General features: G+C 44.8%; 1 protein-coding gene across 1 annotated transcript; it reads left to right on the top strand.

Annotated features, from left to right (window-relative positions):
- Positions 1 to 27105, top strand: UGDH (UDP-glucose 6-dehydrogenase). Its single transcript, XM_081959009.1, has 12 exons — positions 1 to 200; positions 7788 to 7956; positions 10119 to 10220; positions 14802 to 15002; positions 15090 to 15287; positions 17246 to 17393; positions 19380 to 19474; positions 21601 to 21731; positions 23874 to 24007; positions 25584 to 25675; positions 25891 to 26001; positions 26931 to 27105. The coding sequence occupies exons 2-12, from the start codon at positions 7795 to 7797 to the stop codon at positions 27039 to 27041; spliced, it is 1485 nt and encodes a 494-aa protein (XP_081815135.1). The 5' UTR covers positions 1 to 200; positions 7788 to 7794; the 3' UTR covers positions 27042 to 27105.
- Positions 27106 to 27341: the final 236 nt, after the last annotated feature.

The following is a 27341-nucleotide window of genomic DNA, read 5'->3' as shown; positions in this document are numbered from 1 at the left end:
AGGCCCAGGCCGCCTCCGGCGGTGCAATTGGGCCCGGGCCGCCTCCGTGCCTGAAGGGGGCCTCGCCGGGCTGGGCGCCGCCTCCGCCTCCGCCTGCCCCAGGAGGAAGGCGGCTCTTTAAAGCGTGAGGCGCTGCGGGGCGGCCCCACTTGGCCTCTGCCGCCCGCCCGGCTCCTGCCTCGCCTCCGCCAGCCCCTCAGGTAGTCCAGGCCTCCAGGGTGGGAGGTGGGTCGGGGGGAGACCGGCTGGGGTCCGGTGGAGAGAGGGCTGAAGGGAGGGGGGAGGCCCTTCTCTCTCTCTCTCTCTCTCCTTCTCTCCATCTTTCCTTCCTTCCTTCCCCTTTAAAAAAGGTCCTGCTTCCTCCGTTTCTCTGGCTGAGGTGGGTCTTTTCTTTCTTTCCTTTCTTCCGTCTCTTTTTCCCTCCCCCTTTTTCTTTCTTTCTCTCTCTCTCCTTTCCTTCCATCTCTTTTTCCCTCCTTTCTTTTTCTTTCTTTCCTTCCTTCCTTCCTTGCTTCCTTCCTCTTTAAAAAAGGTCCTTGTTTCCTCAGTTTCTCTGACTGAGGTGGGTCTCTTCTTTCTTTCTTCCGTCTCTTTTTCCCTCCCCCTTTTTTCTTTCTTTCTCTCTCTCTCTCCTTTCCTTCCATCTCTTTTTCCCTCCTTTCTTTTTCTTTCCTTCCTTCCTTCCTTCCTTCCTTCCTTCCTTCCTTCCTTCCTTCCTTCCTTCCTTCCTTCCTCTTTAAAAAAGGTCCTTGTTTCCTCAGTTTCTCTGACTGAGGTGGGTCTCTTCTTTCTTTCTTCCGTCTCTTTTTCCCTCCCCCTTTTTTCTTTCTTTCTCCTTTCCTTCCATCTCTTTTCCCCTCCCCCTTTCTTTCTTTTTCTTTCTTTCTTTCCTTCCCTCCCTCCCTCCCTCCTTCCTTCCTCTTTAAAAAAGGTCCTGTTTCCTCAGTTTCTCTGACTGAGGTGGGTCTTTTCTTTCTTTCCTTTCTTCTATCTCTTTTTCCCTCCCCCTTTTTCTTTCTCTCTCTCTCTCTCTCTCCTTCTTTCCTTCCATCTCTTGTTCGCTCCCCCTTTCTTTCTTTTTCTTTCTTTCTTTCCTTCCCTCCCTCCCTCCTTCCTTCCTCTTTAAAAAAGGTCCTGTTTCCTCAGTTTCTCTGACTGAGGTGGGTCTTTTCTTTCTTTCCTTTTTTCCGTCTCTTTTTCCCTCCCCCTTTTCCTTTCTTTCTCTCTCTCTCTCTCTCTCCTCCTTTCCTTCCACCTCTTTTTCCCTCCCCCCTTTCTTTTTCTTTCTTTCTTTCTTTCCTTCCTTCCTTCCTCTTTAAAAAAAGGTCCTGTTTCCTCAGTTTCTCTGACTGAGGTGGGTCTTTTCTTTCTTTCCTTTTTTCCGTCTCTTTTTCCCTCCCCCTTTTCCTTTCTTTCTCTCTCTCTCTCTCTCTCCTCCTTTCCTTCCACCTCTTTTTCCCTCCCCCCTTTCTTTTTCTTTCTTTCCTTCCTTCCTTCCTTCCTCTTTAAAAAAGGTCCCGTTTCCTCAGTTTCACTGGCTGAGGTGGGTCTTTTCTTTCTTTCCTTTCTTCCATCTCTTTTTCTCTCCCCCTTTTTTTCTTTCTTTCCTTCCCTCCCTCCCACTCTCTTTCTTTCTCCCCCCACCCTTTTTTCCTCTTTAAAAGTCCTATTTCTTCAGTTTCTCTGGCTAAGATGGGTCCTTCCTTCTCTCTCTTTCTTTCTCCTCCTTCCTTCCTTCCACTTTAAAATGTCCTATTTCCTCCCTTTCTCTGTCTGAGGTGGGTCCTTTCTTTCTTTCTTTCTTTCTTTCTTTCTTTCTTTCTTTCTTTCTTTCTTTCTTTCTTTCTTTCTTTTTCTCCCACCTTCCTTCCACTTTAAAATTTCCTCCATTTCCTCCATTTTTCTAGCTGAGGTGGGTCTTCCTTCCTTCCTTTCTTTCTTTCTTTCTTTCTTTCTTTCTTTCTTTCTTTCTTTCTTTCTTTCTTTCTTTCTTTCTTTCCTCTCACTCCCTCTCTTTCTTTCTTCCCCCTTCCTTCCACTTTAAAATGTCATATTCCCTCCATTTTTCTAGCTGAGGTGGGTCCTTCCTTCCTTCTTTCCTTTCTTCTCCCTCTCTTTCCTCCCCCCCCCCTTCCTTCCACTTTAACATGTCCCATTTCCTCCATTTCTCTGGCTGAGGTGGGCCTCCCCCCACTTCTTTTCCTGTGATGTGGGGCAAGAGGATTCAAGAAACTATGGGTGGAGGGGGGGATTCTTTCTCCCCCACGCTTCCCATCCTCTGACTTCATTCATTCTGGGAATTTCCCAGCATAAGTGAGAGGACTGACTTGAGACTCAAGATGGACTGGTGTTCCCAAAGCAAATTTTATTTTGGAGCAGTGGCTGGTCTCCCGGCCAGTGGTGGAAATGTGGAGGGGAAACCATGCTTGCTTTGGTGGTTTATAAAACGGGGTTCCCCTCTATAAGACCTAATGGATGAGCCAATTTATTCTGCACCCTTCATGGATTCACTCCACCAACACCCCCCCCCCCCAATCCGTTTAATCTGGGATAATTACCATATTCTGCCTGACTCTGCAGTTGTAGAGTTCAGGAAAAAATATTTCGCACACAGCTCTTCCTTTCCAGAGGCTGTTTTAAAGTAATCTATAATTTCCAAAAGATTCTTTTTAAGTCTTCATTAATTAACATATTTTCTTCATTAATTTTCAGCACTGCATTCCTTTTTACCGTGTTGTCTATTATTGTATCATGGCATCAGTACTACAGCCTTGCTATCGATAGTTTCTATCCTATATTTTTATTGTACTCTATAAATGTTATCTATCTATCTATCTATCTATCTATCTATCTATCTATCTATCTATCTATGTATCTATCTATCTATCTATCTATGCTGGTCTTGTTGTATTCGGGTCTTATATACGCACTCCCTCCCATATTTGGGCATACCAGGTGCTTTGACATCACACACACACACACACACACACACACACACACACACACCTGTCTTGTTGTATTCGGGTGTTTTCCCATGTAAGATTGAAATTGTCTTGGCAATGTTTCGGCAAGGTCCCACTCGCCATCTTCAGGCTGGTGTTTTCGGCTTCATGCCTGAAGATGGCGAGTGGGACCTCGCCGAAACGTTGCCAAGACAATCTTACACGGGAAAAGACCCGAATACAACAAGACCAGCATATATATGTGTGTATATGTGGCTATTTGTGTGTGTATGTTATGGAGAAAAACACTGTGGGGGTAAGACCCCCCCTCAGGGTGTGTATTCTGTTAAGATACAGCCTGTTTTGCCTTAAAATGGCTTCTACTGTACTGCCGTAAAATGGCTTCTACTGTACAGCGCAGTGAAGTTTTGCTACTGATAGTTTCTATCCTTTTCAGGACGGCTCATTATTTATTCTTAGAACAAACCCTTGTGAGATTGGAGGAGTGGATCTTAAGGGTTAGGGAAAAATGAATTTTTTTTTCCTTTCCCCCAGTTCTGTAGTAATGTATTTAGGATGGTATTTCAAGGTATCCCTTAAGCAAATTCTGTAGGTCTGGAAATCCATTGTACAACTGGGATTTAAGCTGGTGTGTAGTTTGTCACTAACATTCTATAGGTTGCATGAAAAAAAAAACATTCTTGGGGCTATAAATGTAATCTATATGTAAAAATGGCGATGTGTGTGTATGTTCCAGGATAACTCTGGAAAGCCTTGAGTAATTTCAACCAAACTTGGTACACAGATAACCTTCTCTCTGGAGAAAAATACTGTGGGGATAAGACACCCTTAACACCCCTCGGGGGGTGGTGGTGTTCTGTTAAGATGCAGCCGGTTGTGCCTTTCAATGACTTCTACTGTACTGCCGTAAAACGGCTTCTACTGTACAGGGCAGTGGAGTTGCACGGTAACGGCTTCACCATACTCTACAGGGGGGCTGCCTCTGGTAAGGGGGAAAATCCAACATTAGAAATGACGTTTGGTCTGGATGTTTTCCCCTTCTAAATAAAATACCCTAGCAATGCCGGGCTATCGGCTAGTTATATTATAAGAAGGAATTATAACAAATCACCCTAATTGTGTGTTTCTGATACCTATAACATTAGCCATATATATATATATATATATATATATATATATATATATATATATATATATATATATATATATATATATATATATATATATATATATATATATATATATATATATATATATATATATATATATATATATATATATATATATATATATATATATATATATATATATATATATATATATATATTTCATGCAGTTGAAACAGAAAGTTAAGATTGCTCTCCTTTATACGGTACTTCGCTTATGTTGAAATAAAGTTTGAGACCTCTGGCTGGACCGCAATCAAAGCCATAATTGAGTGCCAGATAAGTTTTTTTCTTCTTCTTCAGCCAGCGTGTCTACTTCTAGGGCAATGAATATCTATGTCTGTTGACTGAGTTATTGAGATCTCAGCGTTAGATTCAAGATTTAGCATTCGATCGTCGACCTGCTGTACTATTTTGTTTTATTTCAAAAAGTTATAAAAGGAAGACATTGATATTCCTGCTTTAATAGGAGAGTTTGCTTCCTTTCTTACCATATTTGGTAAGTTCCTGCATCATATTGGGGGTCAACCAATAAGACCGCCTATAAGGCAAGCCATGCACTCCTAGCCTGCCTGCCTTCCTATCCAAAAAATAAAAAAAAATAAGGAATCGTCCTGTTTTTCCTGAAAGTGCTGTCTTTCCAAATGTTATTAAAATCTCTGTTGGTCTTTGCTGTGGTAAGGATGGGCAGACATTGCAAGCCAGTAACATCTGGAGAACATTTCTCTCCTCTGACTTATGAGGCAGCTATGCGATGATTGGAACATTTTGGACTCATGCTGACCAGCATTATTAGACCTACTGATTGCTGTAAAGAAATAAACAATTCAGAATTTCTGGTTTCTGATTGACAAGTAATAACAAATAAATACAATAGCAGAGTTGGAAGGGACCTTGGAGGTCTTCTAGTCCAACTCCCTGCCTAAGCAGGAAACCCTATACTGTTTCAGACAGATGGCTATCCAATATCTTCTTAAAGACTTCCAGTGTTGGGGCATTCACAACTTCTGGAGGCAAGTTGTTCCATTGATAAATTGTTCTAACTGTCAGGAAATTTCTCCTCAGTTCTAAGTTGCTTCTCTCCTTGATTAGTTTCCACCCATTGCTTCTTGTTCTACCCTCAGGTGCCTTGGATAATAGTTTGACTCCCCCTTCTTTGTGGCAACCCCTGAGATATTGGAACACTGCTATCATGTCTCCCCTAGTCCTTCTTTCTCTTAAGCTAAACATACCCAGTTCCTGCTACCGTTCTTCATATGTTTTAGTCTCCAGTCCCCTAATCATCTTTGTTTCTCTTCTCTGCACTCTTTCTAGAGTCTCCACATCTTTTCTACATCGTGGTGACCAAAACTGGATGCAGTATTCCATGTGTGGCCTTACCAAGGCCTTATAAAGTGGTATTAACACTTCACGTGATCTTAATTATATCCCTCTGTTTATGTAGCCTAGAACTGTGTTGGCTTTTTTGGCAGCTGCTGGACAAATGCTGATTGACAAATGCTGATTGACAAATGCCGATTTCAATCACAAATCCAGAACTATTTGATTGGGAAGTATGTACCAGTATATTGAATATAGAAATGCTGGATTAGGTCAGCTTTAGCAATTCTGGTATCCTAAGAAGTGGCTAAACAACAGATAATAACAGCAGTGTGACTTAATTTGGTGGAAGGGAAGTTATGTCATCTTCAGGTAAATTAAGCTGATGTGATTACTGGGGGAGGGGAGGGGGGAGCTATTTGAAATCCATAGTGTGTGGATTCGTCATCACTGCTACAGGGTCTCCTGCTTGAGCAGGGGTTGGACTAGAGGACCTCCGAGATCCCTTCCAACTCTGCTCAGTTCTGCCATAGTAAACGCACCCCAGCTTAATCTTTCACCTGGGTGTGTGTGTGTAATATCTAATCCAGGCAGCCCTCCGTCCCAACCCCTTGGAAGAAAACGGAAAGACGTTTGCCATTGGAAAGGATTAATCAGCTGCAAGAATGTCTAATCCACAAGGCCAACCAGTGTTGAAATCCACCCAGATTCCGTTGAACGAGAGTACGTCAATTGGGCAATTCCCCCACTCCACCCTTCTCTAACAGTTTCTTCCTTGTATTTTGCAAGAAAAAGGAGGGGAAAAAAAGTTGGCTTGGGGGAAGGGAAGCGACTCCTTACAAGCTGCTTCTTAAAAGAAGGAGTTGTAAAGAAGATGTTTTACTCGGGGGTCTGTTTGCAAGCACTCCTTCCTCAAAATGCTGCTTCTTACCAAGTCAACTTCATTTCTTTCTCCCCCCCCCCCTTTCCATGGTTTATAATTCAGTACAGGCAGTCCTTGACTTAACAACAGTTCGTTTAGTGACCGAAGTTACGACAGCACTGAAAAAAAATGTCTCCGCAGTCACATGATTTTACATTCGGATGCGTTGACAACCGGTGCCCATTTATGACGGTCGCAGGGATGTCCCAGGTTACTGGGATCCATTTTTGTGACCTTCTGACAGTGCATCTTACCAATTTAAGACCTTCAGCGATTCGCTTAGCAAATGTGGCAAGGGAAATCGTAAAATGTAGAAAACTCGCTTAACCCGGCATAAATTTTGCGGTTGTAAGTTGAGGACTCTCTGTATTGCAGGGTTTAGTTTTTCTCAGGCCGCGATGAGCATCTGTGAACACGAAGATGGGATGAGTGACTCTTGCAAAGAGAACATGCTAGGAAAGAGCTCTGGGATTATCATAAAATGCTTCCCAAACTGCTCCTTCCTTCCCAAATTGGCTTAGGCAGGACTTGTAGGTGCTTCCAAACAGAAATATTGAACACAAATTTTGGGACCCATATAAGCATGCCTTTCAAAAGTGGTTTTCACTTTGTGCAGTGTTGAAACTCTGCTGAAACTATGGTAGCAACAGTGCCTCAGATAGAAAGTCCATACAGAAAGTGGTGAGGACAGCGGAGAAGATTATAGGATGCTCACTTCCCATTATTTGGGATATTGCTTATAAGCGCTGTGTGCCTAGAACTCGAAGCACTGTTAGAGTCCCCACCCACCCTCTCCATGGTCTGATTCTGTTTTTCCCCTCTGGGGGGAGGTGTTAGAAGTATTTCTAGCAGGACTACCGGATTCTGTAATTCTATACATCTGTAATTCTATACATATACATGGCGAGAAAAACAAATCTTGCGAGTTTACCAGGTGGATGGCATAGGGACCAAAGCTGTTACAGAGTCTAGTGGTTCTGCTAGAAATGCTTTGAAACCTCCTCCCAGAGGAGAGCAACAGAAACAGACCGTAAAGTGTATGTGCAGGGTCTCTAACAATGCTTTGAGCTCTAAGCACATAGCACTTATAGGCAGTATCCTGAATAACGGGAAGTGAGCTTTCTATAATCATCTCCACTGTCCTCATCACTCTCTGTATGGACTTTCTGTCTGAGGGACTGATATGTGTATGTATACATTCGAACTGGACTCTGATGTTTCTTTGTGTCATATAAATGTGTGTGTGTGTGTGTGTATGTGGGTATATGCACAATGATTGTCTTTTGAGAGCTGAATGCAACGAGATTTCATTTTAAGATACGCTGATTCGTGTACCTTTAAACTGACAATACAGTTTTTATTCCATTCTAAAATTTGGTTCTAATTGACCCACATCCCAATTTATTTCCTCACCAGATCAGTCATGTTTGAAATCAAGAAAATCTGCTGCATTGGTGCTGGTTATGTTGGTGGGCCAACATGCAGCGTTATTGCTCATATGTGCCCCAAAATTAAAGTCACCGTAGTTGATGTTAACGAAGCTCGGATCGGGGCGTGGAATTCTGACATCCTTCCTATTTATGAGGTACAGTGGCTCAGTAATATTACTTTTTTGTTCTGGCTGATTTTATGCTGCATTTCATGCGCCTGGATTTCTGCAACGCTGCCGCTACTATCTTTATGAAATCCATTCTTATTGTTAATCATTTTTTACATACTGTTCCGGAGTGGCTAACAGAAGAACCTCCTGTCACATTTTCATAACTGCCCACGGGGCAGAATAGAATAAGGACAAGGACTTGCTCCCTCAATAATTACTGTGTTTCCCCGAAAATAAGACAGGGTCTCATTTTCTTTTGACCCCCTGAAATAAGCACCTGGCCTTATTTTTGGGGAGGTCTTATTATTTTTGAGGTGCAGGAGGCGGCGAGCGTGGTCACCTCATGGCTGCTGCTGTGTTGCAATATTTTCGGGGAGGGTTTATTTTAGCGCATGCGCTCAAAAGCCCGATTGGCCTTATTATATCCAGGGAGGTCTTATTTTCAGGGACACAGGGTAGTATAGTTTTACTTTATTGTCATTGCTCATGGTACAGCAAAATTAAATGCCGTCTTCAGTGTACATTATAACTATAAAAATAAAAAATAAAAACACATACAACTTTTACTTTCTATATAATTGCAATTGAAAACCTGATATTGCACTATGCTGTAGAATTCAACATGGTTACTGCCCTGGGATAGAAGCTGTTTTTCAGCCTATTTGCCCTTGTTGTTTATTATCCTGTACTATCTGCCAGATGGTAATAGTTTTTTTAAAAAAAGGCTGCCCAGGATGAGATGGATCTTTAAGGACGTTTTGAGCTTTCTTAAGGCAGCGGGAGCTATAAAGCTCTTCCAAAGAGGGGAGAGGGCGACCCATGATCCTCTGGGCAATGACGTTGACCCTCTGGAGCTCTGTCCTATCTGCCCCTGTGCAATTGGCAAACCAGACACAGGGGCAGTAAGTTAAAATACTCTCTATGGTGCAGCGGTAGAAGGTCACCAGCAGTTTTCCATTCAGGTGTTGCTTTCTGAGAAGTCTCAGGTAGTATAATCTCTGCTGGGCCCTTTTGACCAGGGCTGCAATGTGAGTTGCCCCAGGTCAGGTCTTCTTTTATGACAATCCCCAGAAACTTAAAACTGGCCACTTGCTCCATTCAGTCTCCATTGATAAGCAAGAGCTGAATGTCTGACCTATTCCTTCTATAGTCCACTAGAAGCTCCTTGGTCATATTGGTGTTAAGGACCAAGTTATTGTCTCCACACCACGAAAGCAACAATAAATGCTGTTTTCAGAATATAAACGGTCTTTGAATGGCTGTCCTTTTGCATGGACATCAAGGAGGTGTGGAGGAAGTGAAATTAATTCCAATTCCATCAGGAGGTTTGGGGGTTTTTCTTTTAAAAGCCAGAGAAGCACCTGTTGTGCCAATAAAGGAGGAAATTTGTAGCTTGGGGTTGAAAAGAGGGGTCCTTGACGCTCTCTGAGCTTGCTGGGCTTCTAGCAGGCGTTTCATTACCAAACTACATAACATCATCAGTACTAGAAGGGAGTGTGGTTTGCAGAGAGAAGGAGAAAAAACTATGGGGTCCTCGGTGCTCTCTGAGCTTGGTGGTTTTCTTACAGACGTTTCATTACCCAACTAAGTAACAACATCAGTGCTAGAAAGAAGGGGGACTTGCAAGGAGGAGGACTGTGGGGTCCTTGGTGCTCTCTTGAGCTTGGTGGTTTTCTGGCAGACGTTTCATTACCCAACTAAGTAACATCATCAGTGCTAGAAGGGATTGTGACTTGCAGAGTGAAGGAGGAGAACTGAAGTTCCATGGTGCTCTCTTGAGCTTGGTGGTTTCCTTGCAGTTTGCTCGCTGTTTGCTTAACAGGCGGCTTGCCCTGTACCCCACTCCTCACTAGCACTGATGATGTTACCTATTTGGGTAATGAAAGGTCTGCAGCAAAACAGCCACGTTCAGAGAGCACCAAAGACCCCACAAGCCTCTGTTGATCTACAGTGAAGGAATGAAGTTGCTTTTAATGTTTAGTTATGAATTTATTCATTCAATTTTTTACAGCCACCCATCTTCACAAATGACTCCGGGTGGCTCACAATTCTACTATAACTTGATCAGGCTTCGTCCCTTTGAGCCATGTTCCTCTTGAATAAAACCCATCCAAAAATGCTTTCTTTGTTGATTTTTTTTCCCCCAGCCGGGACTTAAAGAGGTAGTAGAATCTTGCAGAGGAAAAAATCTCTTTTTCTCCACCAACATCGATGAAGCTATCAGAGAAGCTGATCTCGTATTTATTTCTGTAAGTAATTCATTTTACTTCTTAAAAGTTTAAATCCGAGGGAAATGGAAGGAAACCCGAAGGAGGAACCCAGTTAGTCACAAGTGCCAGCAATAATTTTGCTCGGTTTCAAAATTCCTTGTGGTGTTCTGATCCAGCTCCCCAAACACGACCAACCAGGGGGTGAAATGCTCCCAATTTGGGCCGGTAGCAAAAATATGCTAAAAAAAAAAAAAGTTCCGACAATCAGCTGAGCAACAATCAGCTGTGCCTGATTGTCTGTGAGGTTCCTGCTTGTTGCAGGCGCCATTTTGTGTGAAGTCCAGCTGCTTTTGCATTGCGTGTGAGTTAGTTGTATAATAGCTTTTGTGTTATTTTTGTGTGAAGTGTGATAGTTGTCTTTTGAGCTCTCTGTGAGGTTCCTGCTTGTTGCAAGGGGTCATTTGCAGAGTGCAAAACCTTTTGTTTGTTGTTTAATTTGCCTCTTCAAAACCTTGCTGCGTCTTATACTCCGAGAAATATGGTATTTCGCATTCAGGGGCCTGGCAGCCCGCGATTAAAAACTGTTCTTCAGCCAGTTTGTGCGGCTGCCTAGGCGTCTATATCCCCTTCCCGGTGGCAGGAGAAGAAAGAAGGGCCGGCCAGACTGTGAGTCGTCCCTGAGGATTTTCCTCGCTCTTCTAAGGCAGCGAGTCCTAGCGATGTCCTAGTGCATTGTTGACGAACCTTTTTCTCCTCGTGTGCTGAAAGTACGCGCATACGCATGATACAATGTGTGCCTCCCACCGCCCTGTGCATTGCAACTCCCCGTGCCCCGTTTTGGGCCTAGCAGGCCTCCCTGAAGCCTCCTGGGACCCCAAAAAAGGGGGCACGGCGGGAGCCACCCTCACACACCCCTGCATGCCTGAGCTGTCACAGGTGCTTTGTATGCAGCTTTATTCTTCTCTAGGCATTCAGCTGCATTGTTCAGTGATCCATTTCCTGCCTCTCTAGGATTGACCTCTATCTGCTCCCATGAGGAACTTCCTGTTCCTGTTGGATGTAGGTAGTTACATTCTCGATGGCTTGTATCATCTTTTGCAGAGATCCAAAAATCAGCTGGCCGGCAGGAGGCGGCTGTCAAGCCAGCATACCACACCGCAATGCAATGAGTGCGGACGCTTTCTATTGTGGGACCGGTAAAAGGAGGCCATCGGTTTTTCTTCCACTTTTTTTTCCCCGCAAGACCCTGAAGAAGTGGGCCTTTCTGGCCACCTGGGTCGTGTTGATTTTCCAGGTGAGGTCTTTGCTGGAGGTGGACTCCCAGGAATTTAAAGGAAAATAACTTCCTTTATTAGGAGTGCCAGCAGTGCCGGGAAAAAGTTTATCTCACAGGCTAACAAGTTCCTTGGAAGATGACTAATTGTCTGCCACACTTATTCATCTCACCAACCGAGAGTTCTGACCTGGCTCCCACCCACGACAAAACCTCTGTAGTTAAATGTGACAAAATTAGTGGACCAGAGGAATGCTGTTGATATAGTTTACTTGGACTTCAGTAAGGCTTTTGATAAGGTAGACCATAACCTACTACTAGATAAAGTAGAAGAATGTGGGTTAGACAGCATCACCACCAGATGGATTCGTAACTGGCTGACCAACCGCACTCAACGTGCAGTTCTCAATGGAACTGCATCTACATGGAGGGAAGTATGCAGTGGAGTACCCCAAGGCTCTGTTTTAGGCCCAGTACTCTTCAACATCTTCATCAATGATTTGGATGAGGGAATAAATGGGAAACTCATCAAATTTGCAGATGATACCAAGCTGGCAGGAATAGCCAACACTCCAGAAGACAGGCTTAAAATACAGAAGGATCTTGACAAACTTGAACATTGGGCACTATCTAATAAAATGAAATTCAATGGTGAAAAGAGTAAGGTTCTACATTTTGGCAACAAAAACGGAATGCACAGGTACAGTATAGGTGATACCTTGCTCAGTAGTAGTAACTGTGAAAGGGATCTTGGAGTCCTAGTGGACAACCATTTAAATAGGAGCGAGCCGTGTGCAGCAGCTGCCAAAAAAGCCAACACAGTTCTAGGCTGCATCAACAGAGGGATAGAATCAAGATCACGTGAAGTGTTAATACCACTTTATAATGCCTTGGTAAGGCCACACTTGGAATACTGCATTCAGTTCTGGTCGCCACGATGTAAAAAAGATGTGGAGACTCTAGAAAGAGTGCAGAGAAGAGCAACAAAGATGATTAGGGGACTGGAGACTAAAACATATGAAGAACGGTTGCAGGAACTGGGTATGTTTAGCTTAAGAGAAAGAAGGACTAGGGGAGACATGATAGCATTGTTCCAATATCTCAGAGGTTGCCACAAAGAAGAGGGAGTCAAACTATTCTCCAAAGCACCTGAGGGTAGAACAAGAAGCAATGGGTGGAAACTAATCAAGGAGAGAAGCAACTTAGAACTGAGGAGAAATTTCCTGACAGTGAGAACAATTAATCAGTGGAACAGCTTGCCTCCAGAAGTTGTGAATGCCCCAACACTGGAAGTCTTTAAGAAGATGTTGGATAGCTATTTGTCTGAAACGGTATAGGGTTTCCTGCCTAGGCAGGGGGTTGGACTAGAAGACCTCCAAGGTCCCTTCCAACTCTACTATTGTATTGTATTAAATAAATGTTTCCTTTATTAGGAGCGCCATTAGCCCTGGCAAAATGTCTCTCTCTATCACACACACACACACACACACACACACACACACACACACAGAGCAGGCTATCAGTGGCTGACCGGCAGGGAGATGAATAGCTTTCTGCCCATCTATTCATCTCCGCCCCCTGACTTTTATCCTCAGAGCTACGGTGGGGCTTTGCTAGCAGAGGTGGCTCTTCCGCCCCAAGGACCGGCCCATAGACTTCCACTGCTCTCCTCTCCTATCCGCACATCAGGCACTGGACCCAGTTGTTCCTCCTCTTCCTCATCAGCCATCTCCAGACCTGGGGGGCTGTTGACTCTCCATCTGAGGGCTGATGGTTGGCTCAGGTTCCTCCTCTTTCTCTCTTTCTTTCTCTCTCTCTCTCTGCCATCTCCATTCCCTCTTCCTGCTCGGAGCTCTCAGTTTGTCCTGATGTTGAGCCCAAACTCCCACGCCTCCTCCTCCTCTGATTCGGCGGTTGGAGGGGCCGGCGGCCGACAGGCCACACCAATTGGACATAGGAGATCAGGAGGGGATTACAGTTCAAGGGAAAACCTTCCATTGGTGGGTTCCAGAAGCACAGTTAGTTTAAAAAGCAGAATATTTGCAGAGGGCTAATAGCAGGTTATCGCCTCCTCCCATTCCACGATAGGTTTCCCAGAGTCAGCGTGAAAAAGGGGGGATTAAGAAAGGGTTCTGTTCCCCATTCCATCTTTGGTGCAGAAAATTCATAGCTTGATTAAACGACAGCGACTGAAATTCCTCAAAATTCATTGGGAGTGATTCCCTATCTACTAAGTGATAGAAGGCATACTTGGGAATTTAAGAGGAGGGATCTTATATTCCCAATGTATTGGTATTCCAAATGTGCTGTTCACAAGAGACATTTAGATATGCCCCTTTTTGCAAATGCAAGAAGTTACATTTTGCTTAAACGTAACAAAATGAGACAATTTTTCTAACGTTTGGTCTAATTTTGTTTTGGTTTTGGAAAAAAAAAAATCTTTTTTTTGGGGGGGGAGCTTGTGGTTTAAACTGAATAATATACAAATGTATTAAAATAAAATTACATTTTTTTCTTGATTTAGCTCTACATTATCCATGCTAAAAGGCAGCCACTCCTTAGAAGTAGGGATTCTGGCATACAATCTTGTTTGGGAGTTGGTTGGGTGGCAGAACAGAGGTGGGTTGCTCCTGGTTCGGCTGAATCGGTAGTGGTATTTAGACCTGGGTCGCAAAACCGGCAGTGACCCAGGCTGGCCACACCCTCAAACCAGTACCCCGGTTGCCACCACCATTGCTGGCAAGTTTAGTCATGTGCGTGCATGCGCAGTTCACCATAAATTGTTTTGATTTTTTGATAATTTTGCAGCTTCCCATATCAGCATGTATATTCTGTTTTTGTAGTTTGCTGTTCAATTATTCTCGTAATTCTTAACAATTCTAATAATAATAATGTAATAATTATAATACAATAGCATAGTGCATATAATCAAATTTTACATATATACATTTTTCTCAGCATAATCTATAGTGTTTTTAAACTTTTATTTCTTGTTTTGGCTACTATTCTGTAGCCACTTGTACAGTCTATTCCAACTTTTGTGATTTAATATTATAAATACTATTATTATTAGCAAAGCAAATTTTAATTTGCTTACATATCAATAAATTAACCCAGGGGAGCGAGCAAACCTTGGCGGTGGAGACTGGATTCTGACAACTGACGATGCTTAAACATGAAGGATTTCAGATGCGCATCAAATGTTTCTCCAGCTCTTCTCAAAAATAAGATCGCAGTTTTCTTAATGATCTAAAAGTTGAAACAGGACATTACATGATGGGACACAGCCCAGGAAGCAACAGGTTTTCCTGAGAATCTCTCCTCTTTCAAACCCTCTTTTAACCTAGGTTAATACGCCAACGAAGACCTATGGTATGGGGAAAGGCCGGGCTGCCGACCTGAAGTATATTGAGGCTTGCGCAAGAAGGATCGTGCAAAACTCCAACGGTTATAAAATTGTGACCGAGAAAAGCACCGTTCCTGTGCGGGCCGCCGAGAGCATCCGCCGGATATTTGATGCCAACATGAAACCGAATTTAAATCTGCAGGTAAGATAATCGAGATTTGTGAAACGAAGTGATGCAATGCACATCTCGTCTGCGCGAGGGGAAAACAATCTTTGTTCTTGGCTGCAGGTCTTATCCAACCCAGAATTCTTAGCGGAGGGCACGGCCGTCAACGACCTCAAGAATCCAGACCGCGTATTGATAGGGGGGGACGAGACCCCCGAGGGGCAAAAAGCCGTCCGTGCATTGAGTGCTGTCTATGAGCAGTGGGTGCCCAGAGAGAAGATTCTGACCACGAATACCTGGTCTTCAGAGCTCTCCAAACTGGTTGGTATCGTAGGAAAAGGTAGAATGGCACACAGGTAGTCCTCGGTTTGCAACCTTTCATTTAGGGTCCATTCAAAGTTATTACAGAATAGCAGAGTTTGAAGGGACCTTGGAGGTCTTCTAGTCCAGCCCCAACATGTTCAAGCAGGAGACCCTTCCAGTATTACGGGAGGAACAGGGAAGGTCCGAATGCAAATCGCACCATGGGATTGCTGCCACAGTCGTAAGTGTGATAAACGGTCATAGGTGTCACTGTAATTTCACATTGCCACTAAATGAACTCTTGTAAGTCCAAGACTACCTGTACAGAAATAGGTTATCGTATTAAAAGGGACACTCTTTCACATAACGATGGAGATTTTGGGGTCAATTGGGGTCATAAGTTGGGGACCATCTGTAAACAATGGAAGAACATCTGTAGCAAAATGTTCAAGGGAAAATAGAGGATTCATTGTTTCACCGATCAGCGGTTACCCAGAATTGTTCAAAATGAAACGTATCTAGTCTTTACCTTTTTGGTTTGGTTGGGCCACAATACACAATACACTGAATTGTGTGTATTTATTTAGCCATTTAAGGGACGCGGTGGCTCAGTGGTTAAGATGCTGAGCCTGTCGATCAGAAAGGTCGGCAGCTTGGCGGTTTGAATCCCTAGCGCTGCGTAACGGAGTGAGCTCCCGTTACTTCTCCCAGCTTCGAAAGCATGTAAAAATGGAAGTAGAAAAATAGGGACCACCTTTGGTGGGAAGGTAGCAGCATTCCGTGCACCATCGGGGTTTAGTCATGCTGGCCACATGACCACGGAGACGTCTTCGGACAGCGCTGGCTCTTCGGTTTTGAAACGCAGATGAGCACCGCCCCCTAGAGTCAGGAACGACTAACACATAGGTGCATGAGGAACCTTTACCTTTTATTAAACCATTTGATGCTGGAATCCAGAGCTCTCTGCACGCAAAATCTCTGAATTGCTTTGAAGGCAGGCATAGTCCCAACATCAATAATAGTTGGACATTCCCACACCTGGTCAGAAGGCAGCAGAGTGATGTTACCTGCTTGTCAGACTGCACGGTGATTGGACCACGTGGCTGATTGTTTTGAGAGAGTAGAAAATATTTTACTTTTAATAAGGTGAAAACCATGGGAGTTTTCAGAGTCGGTTTTTACCAGATATGTGCCAATATGATATTTCCAATAAAAGTATTCTTTCAGGAGCTCAATGGCCTCGGAGTCTTGCTTGCCATAGATTTATTACTTGGAACCCTGACAAATAGTAAGCAAGGCTAGTGATCTAATGTCAGTTTCTGTCCCAAACGAGGCTTCCCAAGAGCAAGAAGCAAACTCCTGGTCTCGACAAACCCCCCTTTTATTCACTGACTGTGAATTCTGCTCATTCACATCCAGCAAAGTCTTTCAAGGGAGGATTTACAATCACAGACCTTATCTGGCTTGGAGAGCTGCCAGGCTGATATCTGCAAAACTTGGCAAGGAGCCTCGGAGGGTCACAAACCAATTAAGCGAACTAATTGTCTCCTGCAAACTCCACTCCCCTTTCGCTCCTCTTGTATTTCCTCTGGGAAGGGCCATTCATCGTCCACCTTACTCCCAAATCCACCCCTGTTCTTTAGCTCTTCCCTTCGCCTGGCAGCTCTGCGCATGCGCACACTGGGAACAGGCTCCAGCTGTTCTTCTGCCTCATTGATGTCTGACTCCTAAGGCAGCTGATAACTGGCATAGGGCAATGGCCCCCTCTCTGCCTCCGACACAGAGCCCTCATCAGAGCTTTCCCCAGACTCCAGGACTGGCCCATGTTCCTCCCCAACCTCCTCACTGTCCGAGTCTGCTGCCAGCTCCGCTGGTGGGCCACAACACTTTCATCATTTTCTTGCGCTTCGTTGCCTGGTTCCTACGTCTCAACTGAAATAACTTTGTGCTTTGCTTTCTCTTGGCTTCAACCCCAGGCAGCCAATGCTTTCCTTGCACAGAGGATATCCAGTATCAACTCCATCAGTGCCCTGTGTGAAGCCACGGGCGCCGATGTTGAAGAGGTGGCCAGAGCCATCGGAATGGACCAAAGAATTGGGAACAAGTTCTTGAAGGCCAGCGTTGGTAAGTTCTCAAGCGCGGCGACGTTCTACTTGTGAGAGATCCGAGGATGAAGAAGTTTAGTTAAAACTCTTTTTAGGCTTCCCTGAAAGGCAAAAAAAAAATCTATATCAACCTGGCTTCTGTAATACAGGTATTCCTTACCACCACAATTGAGCTAAGCGAGACGGTGGTCAAGTGAGTTTTGCCCCTTTTTACGACTTGTCTTGCCATGTTTGTTAAGTGAATCACTACCGTTGCTAGTCAAACGGTTGTGAAGCGAATCTGGCTTCCCCCATCGACTTCGCTTGTTGGAAGGTCGTAAAAGGGGGAATCATGTGATCCCAGTACACTACGACCGTCGTAACTATGAGTCAGTTGTGCCAAGTGTCTAAATTTGGGAACTACTGGGCTGCTGCAAGGGTCGTTAAGTGTGAAAAAAACCAATTCCGTCACTTTTTACATTGCCGTTCTAACTTCAAACCATCACTAACCAGACTTTGCTTTAATTATGATGATTTATAAATCTTATTGAAGGAATACCAATAGTAAATAAATATTACGCTAAGGAGATACTATATATACGTATATATACAAATAGCACTTTGTGTGTGTTCCTGTGTGTGTGTGTTCCAGCATAACTCTTGAGCGCCTCAAGAAATTTGAACCAAACTTGGTACCCAGATGACTTACTCTCTGGAGAAAAATACTGTGGGGGGTAAGACACCCCTAAAAACCCCTCAGGGTGTGAGTTCTGTTAAGATACAGCCTGTTGTGCCTTCAAATAGCTTCTACTGTACTGCTATAAAATGGCTTCTACTGTACTGCCATAAAATGGCTTCTACTGTACCGCCGTAAAATGACTTCTACTGTACAGCGCAGTGGAGCTGCCATGGTAATGGCTTCACAGTACTCCACAAGGGGGATCCCTCTGGTAAGGGGGAAAATCCAACATTAGAAATTACGTTTGGTCCGGACATTTTCCCCCTATAAATAAATATCTGGGCATAATCCGAGTTATCAGCTAGTAGGAAATGAATATTTGATGCAGCAGGATATGAACCAGTTGCCGAGCATCCAAATGTAAATCACACGACCATAGGGATGCTGCCACGGTCGTAAGTGTGAAAAACAGTCATAATTGCCAATGTAACTTTGAATGGTCACTACATGAACTGTTGTAAGTCGAGAACTACCTGTACAGAAATGGGACAAGTGCGCTTAAGGAAAGGGCGGTTTCTGGCAGCTCCACAATGTTGTTGCTTGCCAGTGGAGTTGGCAGCAGATTCGGGCAGTGAGGAGGTTGGGGAGGAACATAGGCCAGTCCTGGAGTCTGGGGAAGGCTCGGACGAGGGCTCTGTGTCAGAGGCAGAGAGGGGGCCATTGCCCTATGCCAGTTATCAGCTGCCTTCGGAGTCGGACATCAGTGAGGCAGAAGAACAACGAGCCTGTTCCCAGTGTGCACAAGCGCAGAGCTGCCAAGAAAAGGGAACAGCTAAGGAACAGGGGCGACTTGGGAGTAAGGCCATAGGTGGACAGTGAATGGCCCCTCCCAAAGGGGATAAAGAGGAGTGAAAGGGGAGGGGAGTTTGCAGGAGACAATTAGTTCAATTCATGAGGGTGAAGATCTGTTCCTGACTTCTTGCCAAGTAATTGCTGCTACAGCATGGAGTTTAGAAGACATCGGCCTGGCAGCTCTCCAAGCCTGATGAAGGTCTGTAGCTGTGAAATCTCTTGAAAGACTCTTGGCCGGGACTTTGCTGGAGAGGAATTCACTTTATAAACTAAATAAAAGGGGTTTTATCAGGACGAGGAGTCGGCTTCGTGCTTTTGGGAAGCCTCGGTCAGAACACACAACTGTGGAGTAAACAGAAAAGTCACTCCATGTTTCCTAAATCTGTCGACCTCAGGTAGACTAGGGCAAAAGGCCGTCATAGGAAGAGGAAGGTACTTGAAAATCAAAAACATTGTCCTTCAATCAGGACTCGATTCCTGTTTTTTCCTCCCCAGGATTTGGTGGGAGCTGCTTCCAAAAAGATGTTCTGAATTTGGTTTACCTTTGCGAGGCCCTGAACCTATCGGAAGTGGCTCGCTATTGGCAACAGGTAAGGCTTTGGGAGGGACCTCAATCCTAAGGGTATGCGATTCATCTAGTTTGATTCCCACCTGGACGTCTTGCTGGGTGGGGAAGCACAATGAACGGTTCTATTGTGGTCTAGACCAGCAGTCACCAATCATTGGCCCAAGAGAAAGTTTTGGTGGTCCGCAGAAAAATTATTTGCATTTTTTATATTGCACTAAATCCGGGGTCCTCAAACTACGGCCCCTGGGACGGATACGTGCAATGAACGCTTGTGTTGCTGCAGAGAATCTCCCCCTTTGAGGTCTTTTTGTCTGAGTCGGAGGGGGGCAGAAATTCCGACTTGGGGTCTGCTTCAGACTTCTGGTGGGGGGCTTTGGGCGAAGGCTGGTAGCGAAGAGCCAGAGGGCCTCATTCCAGTGGGAGTGCATCATGGCCTGGAACTGGCTGACCATCTCAGCCCGCTGAGCCTCCAGGTGCCGGTACCTGGCCTTGCACTCCCGCAGGTCTTCCCCCTGCTTGGAAAGCCTATGCTCCTAGTCCTCAGTAAGGCGCTTCAGCTGAGCCTCCTTCTCGGTCAGATCCAATTTCAACTGAACTGTTTTGCCAACTCTTTCTCCTGGGGGCTGCTTAGGTCCAGCAACGGCTTCCTGTTGGGGCCTTAAGGAGCCCAGGTGGGCAGGCAAGGAGTGGCTGGGAGGGGAGGGGTGAGTAGAGCATGACAAGGTGCCCCTCAAGATGAATGACATTGGTTTGGCCACTCCTATCCAGTCACATGACCACCTAGCCACGCCCACCCTGCCAGTCATTAGGCAGATCATATTAGTTGTCCGCGGGATTTAAAATGATGAATTTAGTGGTCCCTGAGGTCTGAAAGATTGATGACCCCTGATTTATAGCTTCTTTTTAATATATACGCTGCAGATCTGCCCTCATTCCTAAACATAAAGAACAATAATATGAAATTATGTATTGGAGGCGTTTTTGGTGCTCTGAGCTTGGCTGTTTTCTTGTGGACGTTTCATTACCCAACTAGGTAACATTATCAGTGCTGTTTGGGAGTGGTGTGTCTTTTTATAGATATACATAAACAGAGAGGAAGCCTTGTTCCCTTCTTAGCACTGATGATGTTACTCAGTTGGGTAATGAAACATCTGCAAGAAAACAACCAAGCTCAGAGAGCACCAAGGACCTCACGGTGAGAAAAAGGGTGTGTGTGTATGTGTTGTAGTATGTACGTGTACATGCCCATTTAAGAATAGTTGTGTACAACCCTGGACATACACATCTCATACAATTTAGCAGCCCTTGCATATACTTAGTGAGGATTTTTACATTTAAATACAGATTGAGATAAGATTAACAGAGTTGGAAGGGACCTGTAGGTCATCTAGTCCAGCCCCCTGCCCAAACAGGAGATCCTACACCATTTCTGACAGAGGGAGGTCCAGTCTCTTCTGGAAAGCTTCCAGTGATGAAGCTCCCACAACTTCTGAAAGCAACTTCTGTTCCATGGGTTGATTGTTCTCACTGTCAGAAAATGTCTCCTTATTTCCAGGTTGAATCTCTACCATGTTCAGTTTCCATCCATTATTCCTTCTCTGGCTTTGGGTGCTTTGGAAAATAGCTTGACTCCCCGCTCCTCTCTGTGGCAGCCCCTCAAATATTGGAAGATGCTCTCCTGTCTCCCCTGGTCCTTCTCTTCCCTAGACTAGCCAGGCCCAGTTCCTGCAACCATTCGTCATATGTTTTAGCCTCTAGTCCTCTAATTATCTTCGTTGCTCTTCTCTGCACTTTTTCTAGAGTCTCAACATCTTTTTTATAGTGTGGTAAATAAAACTGGATGCCTGACTTTTGGGAGCAATACAATAACACAAAATAATTCTAAATAAAAGCAATTTTAAATCATAACATTGAAGTTGCCTTGCTTTTCTCCTTGTTCAGTTTCCATCCAAGATTCCTTGTCTGGCCTTTAGGTGCTTCGTATGTTTGTATTATCTGAGCAGCATAAATTTCCCCCAGCCTTTGGGTGTTTATAAACTCGGACGTTGGGAGAGGGGGGTGTGAATGGAAATTTATTTGATGTTTCCAAAGGAGGGGCCTTTACTCTCTGTCCCCACCCCCTTTCTTTTTCTCAACCCATAATGGCAGGTGATTGACATGAATGATTATCAACGTAGAAGATTTGCTTCCCGCATCATCGACAGCCTCTTCAACACAGTCACTGATAAGAAGATTGCTATCTTGGGTTTTGCATTTAAAAAGGACACAGGAGATACCAGGTAAAATGAGGGAAACTGAGGCCTGGCCAACAGATTCTCCTTCCCCCTCCATCTGACTCTCACTGAGAGCTGGGTGTGCGAAACGGTGACATGGCAGATCAGGGTTGGTGTAAGTCACAAGTGAGATGGAATCACAATTAGTCTTCGATTTCACAACCACCATAGAGCCCCAAATTTACGTCGCTAAGTGAAGCATTTGCTGAGTGAGTTTTGCCCCATATTACGACCTTTCTTGCCACCGTCGTTAAGGGAATCCCTGTCCTTGTTAACTTGGTCACCTGGTTGTTAAGTGAATCTGGCTTCCCCATGGACTTTGCTTGTCAGACAGTCGCTAAAGGGAATTGCGGGCTCCCCCCCCCCCCGGCACACTGCAACCGTCATAAATGTGAATAATTTTGATCGTGGGGAAGCTGAACTAGTCATTAAGGGTGGAAAATGGTCGTAAGGCCCTTTTCTTTCAGCGACGTTGTAACTTTGAACGATCAGTAAATGAACTACCCGTATTCAAAGGCTTATTATGTTTGATGTCATCTCTTTCTTTCCTCTTCGTTTAGGAGAGCATGACTAATTGGCAGATAAATTCAGTATACGCCCTTAATGATAGGCAGACCCAACCCAGGAAGAGTTTATCAGGATGAATTGTTTATGGCCCTGGGGTTAACAAAGCATTCAGCTCCATGATTAAACAGTAATTCCTTGTTTCATACTTCAAAGCAGCGGTCACCAACTGGTGGCCCGCGAGAAGATTTTGGTGGTCCGCAGAAAAATTATTTGCATTTTTTATATTGCACTAAATCCGGGGTCCTCAAACTACGCCCCCTGGGACGGATACGTGCAATGAACGCTTGTGTTGCTGCAGAGAGTCTCCCCCTTCAGGGTCTTTTTGTGCGGGTCGGAGGGAGGCAGAAATTCCCACTTGGGGTCTGCTTCAGCCTGGGGGGGGGGGGGAGGCTTTGGGCGAAGGCTAGAGGGAAGAGCCGCTGGTAGTGAAGAGCCGGAGGGCCTCGTTCTAGTGGGGGATTGCATCATGGCCTGGAACTAGCTGACCATCTCAGCCCGCTGAGCCTCCAGGCTCCGGCACCTGGCCTTGCACTCCCGCAGGTCTTCCCTCTGCTTGGAAAGCCTATGCTCCTAGTCCTCAGTGAGGCGCTTCAGCTGAGCCTCCTTCTCAGTCAGATCCAATTTGAACTGAGCTGTTTTGCCAACTCTTTCTTGTGGTGGCTGCTTAGGTCCAGCAACGGCTTCCTGTTGGGGTCCTAAGGAGGCCAGATGAGGAGGGGCTGGGAGGGAGGGGTGAGTAGAGGCCAGCAAGGCACCCCTCGAAGTGAGTGATACTGAGTTGGCCACGCCCACCCAGTCACATGACCACCTAGCCACGCCCACCCTGCTGGTCATTAGGCAGATCATATTAGTGGTCCACGGGGTTTAAAATTATGAATTTAGTGGTCCCTGAAGTCTGAAAGGTTGGATGGATGGAGGATAAATAAAATGGATAGAGTTTAAATTGGAAACTCAACACTTACCTTTTCTTTCTTTCTTTTTCTTTCTTTCCTTTCTTTTCTCCTTCCTTCTTTCCTTCCACCCTTCCCCTTTAAAACATCTATTTCTCTTGCTGATGTGGGCATCCCTCCCTCCTCTCTCTCCCTCTCTCTTTCTTTCTCTCCCTTCCTTCCTCTTCAAAGTGTCTTATTTCCTCAATTTCTCCCTCCCCTTTCCTTCCTTCCTTCCTCTCCTCCCCTCCCCTTTCCTTTCCTTCCTTCCCTTCCTATTTTTCCTTCCCTTCCGTTTCTCACAAGGAATGTATTTCAGGTAAAGGCGCTCTCAGTGCTTTGCCCAGAAGTAAATCTCATCACATTCAGAGGTGCTAATTCTAACACCCATCTGTTTGATAAGTTGGTAATCTTTGCCTGCCTTTTCAACACAGGTGTGTCCTAGGTTAAACTCTAGAGCAGTGTTTCTCAAACTTGGCGACTTTAAGTCCTGTGGACTTCAACTCCCAGAATCCCCCAGCCAGCATAGCTGGCTGGGGAATTCTGGTAGTTGAAGTCCACAGGACTTAAAGTCGCCAAGTTTGAGAAACACTGCTCTAGAGGATGGTTAATAGAGGTAGGGATTTCAGGACGTTGTACGTTTTATTTTTAGAGAATCATCCAGTATCTACATCAGCAAATATTTAATGGACGAAGGTGCCAGACTCCATATCTACGATCCCAAAGTTCTGAGAGAGCAAATCATTCTGGATCTTTCTCACCCAGGGGTCTCTGAGGATGACCAAGGTGAGTGGGATGAGCTTTCTAAAGGTGTTGCAGAAAAGTCACAGAAAGGAGACAAAAAAACCCGAAACAAAATCAGGGTATTGAGCATGTTGGCGCAGTGGTTAGAGTGCCAGGTTACTTCTGCTGACTGCCGGCTGACTGCAATTTGGCAGTTGGAACCTCACCAGGCTTCAGGTTGACTCAGCCTTCCCTCTTTCTGAGGTGGGTAAAATGAGGACCCAAATTATTGGGTGCAAGAGGCTGACTCTTTACACCGCTTAAGGAGGGCTGCAAAGCACTGTAAAGAGGTATATAAGTCTAAGTGCTATTGCTATATTGAAAAGCTTTTTGTATAACACACGTCAAAATTTGGAAAGGGGAAAAAACTGTAGTGATTACTGAGACCAAATAATAAACTGTAAATGCTGTAATTTAATTTTAAAAACAAATACAGGTAGCCCTCAACCTATGGCCACAATTGAGGCTCTCCTGGCTGAGCAGGGGGCTAGACTAGAAGACCTCCAAGGTCCCTTCCAGCTCGATTCTGATTCAGCCATTTCTTTCTTATTTTGTACATGTTGGTATGGATCACTTACCCAAAGACAACTGTTGTGGCCTACCGGCAGCCAGCAGAGATGGCAGCAGAGTCTGACAATGAGGAGGTTGGGGAGGAACGTGGGCCAGTCCTGGGGGCTGAGGAATGCTCAGACGAGGGCTCTGTGTCGGAGGCAGAGAGGGAGCTAGAGAGCAGTGAGGCAGAGAAACAGCTGGAGCCTGTTCCCAGTGTGCGCATGCACAGAGCTGCCAGAAGACAAGAACAACTAAGAAAGCAGGGTCGACTCGGGAGTAAAGCCACACCTTGGAGCTGATTGGCCCTCCTATAGGAAACAAAAGAGTGAAGGGGGAGGGGGCTTTTGCAGGAAACAATTCGTTCCTTCGGTCGTTTCAAGAGTGGAAAGTTCTGTTTGTGACTATAAGAAGCTCTTTGCCACGTTTTTCTTGGCCTGTGTTTGGAAACTAGTTATTTGATAGCTCGCCAAACGAGATACGGTTCGTGTTGATAACTACTCCTTGGAAAGACTGTTTCCTAAACCTTGCTGACTGTGAATGAAAGGAATTCGCAGTCATGTAAATAAAAGGGGTTTTGCTGGGACCAAGAACTTTGCTTCTTGCTTTTTAAGGAATCCTGGGTCAGAACAGTAACCATTAAAATTGCATAAAAGGGGTTTGTGCTAATGGAACCACGGGAAAATCATATTGATGGGAAACCATTCTGTTTTTCTGTTAAGTGCTTCAGCCTCTCCCACTGAAAACAACGAGCTTAAATGGTGCTTTTTTCAAGAGGCAACTGGACTTTCTGGTTTTCCTTTGAAGATATTTCGCTTCTCATCCAGGAAGCTTCTTCAGCTTCTTCTTCAGTGCTTCAAAGCGAAATGTCTTCAAAGAAAAACCAGAGTCTCTTGGGAAAAAAAAAAAAAAGCACCTTTAGGATAACCGTGACCTGCATGTCAGAGAAGCTCAGTTTCAATGGGCTTCTCTTGGGCCAATGGATGCTCAACGTTTGACTCCAACTTCCCGCTTTCTCTTCCCATTTTAGTCTCGCGACTGGTCACCATTAGTAAGGACCCGTACGAAGCCTGCGAGGAGGCCCACGCGCTCGTCATTTGCACAGAGTGGGACATGTTTAAGGTAAACACAGTGAAAAAGCTCTATGTAAGGCAGGTGTGTCCAAACTTGGGAACTTTAAGACTTGTGGACTTCAACTCCCAGAATTCCCCAGCCAGCTGGCTGGGGAATTCTGGGAGTTGAAGTCCACAAGTCTTAAAGTTCCCAAGTTTGGACACCCCTGACATAAGGGAATCCAATGCGAATCGCTTGAAACTTATCTTGGGCGTCTTTTGCAGGAGCTGGATTACGAGCGCATTCACAAAAAAATGCTGAAGCCAGCTTTTATTTTTGATGGCAGGAGAGTCCTGGATGATCTCCATCATCGGCTGCAAACGATCGGGTTCCAGGTATGATCTCCTTCCGTTATTCTGCTCGCTAACCGTGTGCTCTGACCTGGCTCTCCCAATCCCCACAAGCCCTCTGAATTGAATTCAAAGGTTCCTTTATTAGGAGCACCAGCAGCCCCGGCAAAAAGTTTCTCTCTCACCGCAGGCTAACAAGTCCGTCCAGCAGGGAGATGAATAGTTGTATGCCACACTTATTCATCTCCTCCCTGCCTTTTATCCCCAGAGCTAGGGTGGAGCTTCGCTAGCAGTGGTGGCTCTTTTGTCCCAAGGACCGGCTCATAGATTTCCACTGCTCTCCTCTCCTCTGTCTTCTGTGTATCCGTGTGTAAGACACTAGACCCAGCTGTTCCTCCTCTTCCTCATCATTTCCCTCCAGACTTGGGGATTGTTGGAGGCAATATGCTGACTTTGTAAACCACTTAGAGTGGGCTGTAAAGCACTATGAAGCGGTATGTAAGTCTGTTATTGCTATCTAGCTTCAAGTGACCCGTGGTTTCGTGGAGTCAGACAGTGTTTAAAAACCCTACAGTAACCTCACAAAGTTGGGTTCTCACAACCAGTTGAGAATAAAATGCATGGAGATGAATAATAGATGAATAAATGTACAATACCAACAGGTGGTTTTTCCAAGTAAATACAAGGCAGGAGAGTTACAGGCAAACACAAGCAGTTTCATATCAGCAAAGCCCAGACAGACTGCTTAAGTTTACTTCTCAGAGCAGGAGACTGCTTAAGTTTCTGTTTCAAGTCTTTGCACAGACTCAGATCTGTTTAAGATCCCATTGGCTGACTTAGTTGCTATGCCTATTCATTGGCTGACCTTGTTCCCATGTCTCTCCCACTCATGAATATTTTAACAAGCCCCCCTCAAATACTGATTTCATTCTCTGTCAGCTGATTTTGTGTATTTTTTTTTCCTTTTTCTTCAGATTGAGACAATCGGGAAGAAAATCTCAGCCAAAAGAATTCCCTTTGCGTCATCCGGTGACATTCCAAAATTCAGTCTGCAGGACCCGCCTCTAAAGAAACCAAGGATCTAGGCTTTTTTTGGTACAGAAAAGTTGGAAGAAGGAGGAAAATAGAAGAAAACAATAGGCACCCTTTGAGCCTCAATAAAGCATTACAAATTATTTGATTTCAATGGGAGATTTAAATATCTCCCACGGAAACCCCACTTAACACTCCGCTCTGGCTAAATGAAGTTTTAGTATTTTTTTGCATAGTGAAAAGGATTTCATACGAACTATTGAGATAAAGCTCCGTCGTTACCTGGGACATTTTCAACCAGATTCCCTTTTATTATAAGGTCTATTTTTCTAGTATTGTAACTTCTACCAATG

Source organism: Natrix helvetica (assembly GCF_964273705.1).
Source record: "Natrix helvetica genome assembly, chromosome: 7".
In the NCBI taxonomy this organism is placed as follows: domain Eukaryota; kingdom Metazoa; phylum Chordata; class Lepidosauria; order Squamata; family Natricidae; genus Natrix; species Natrix helvetica.
The sequence above is the reverse complement of the archived record's forward strand: the minus strand, read 5'-3'. Positions and strand labels throughout refer to the sequence as shown.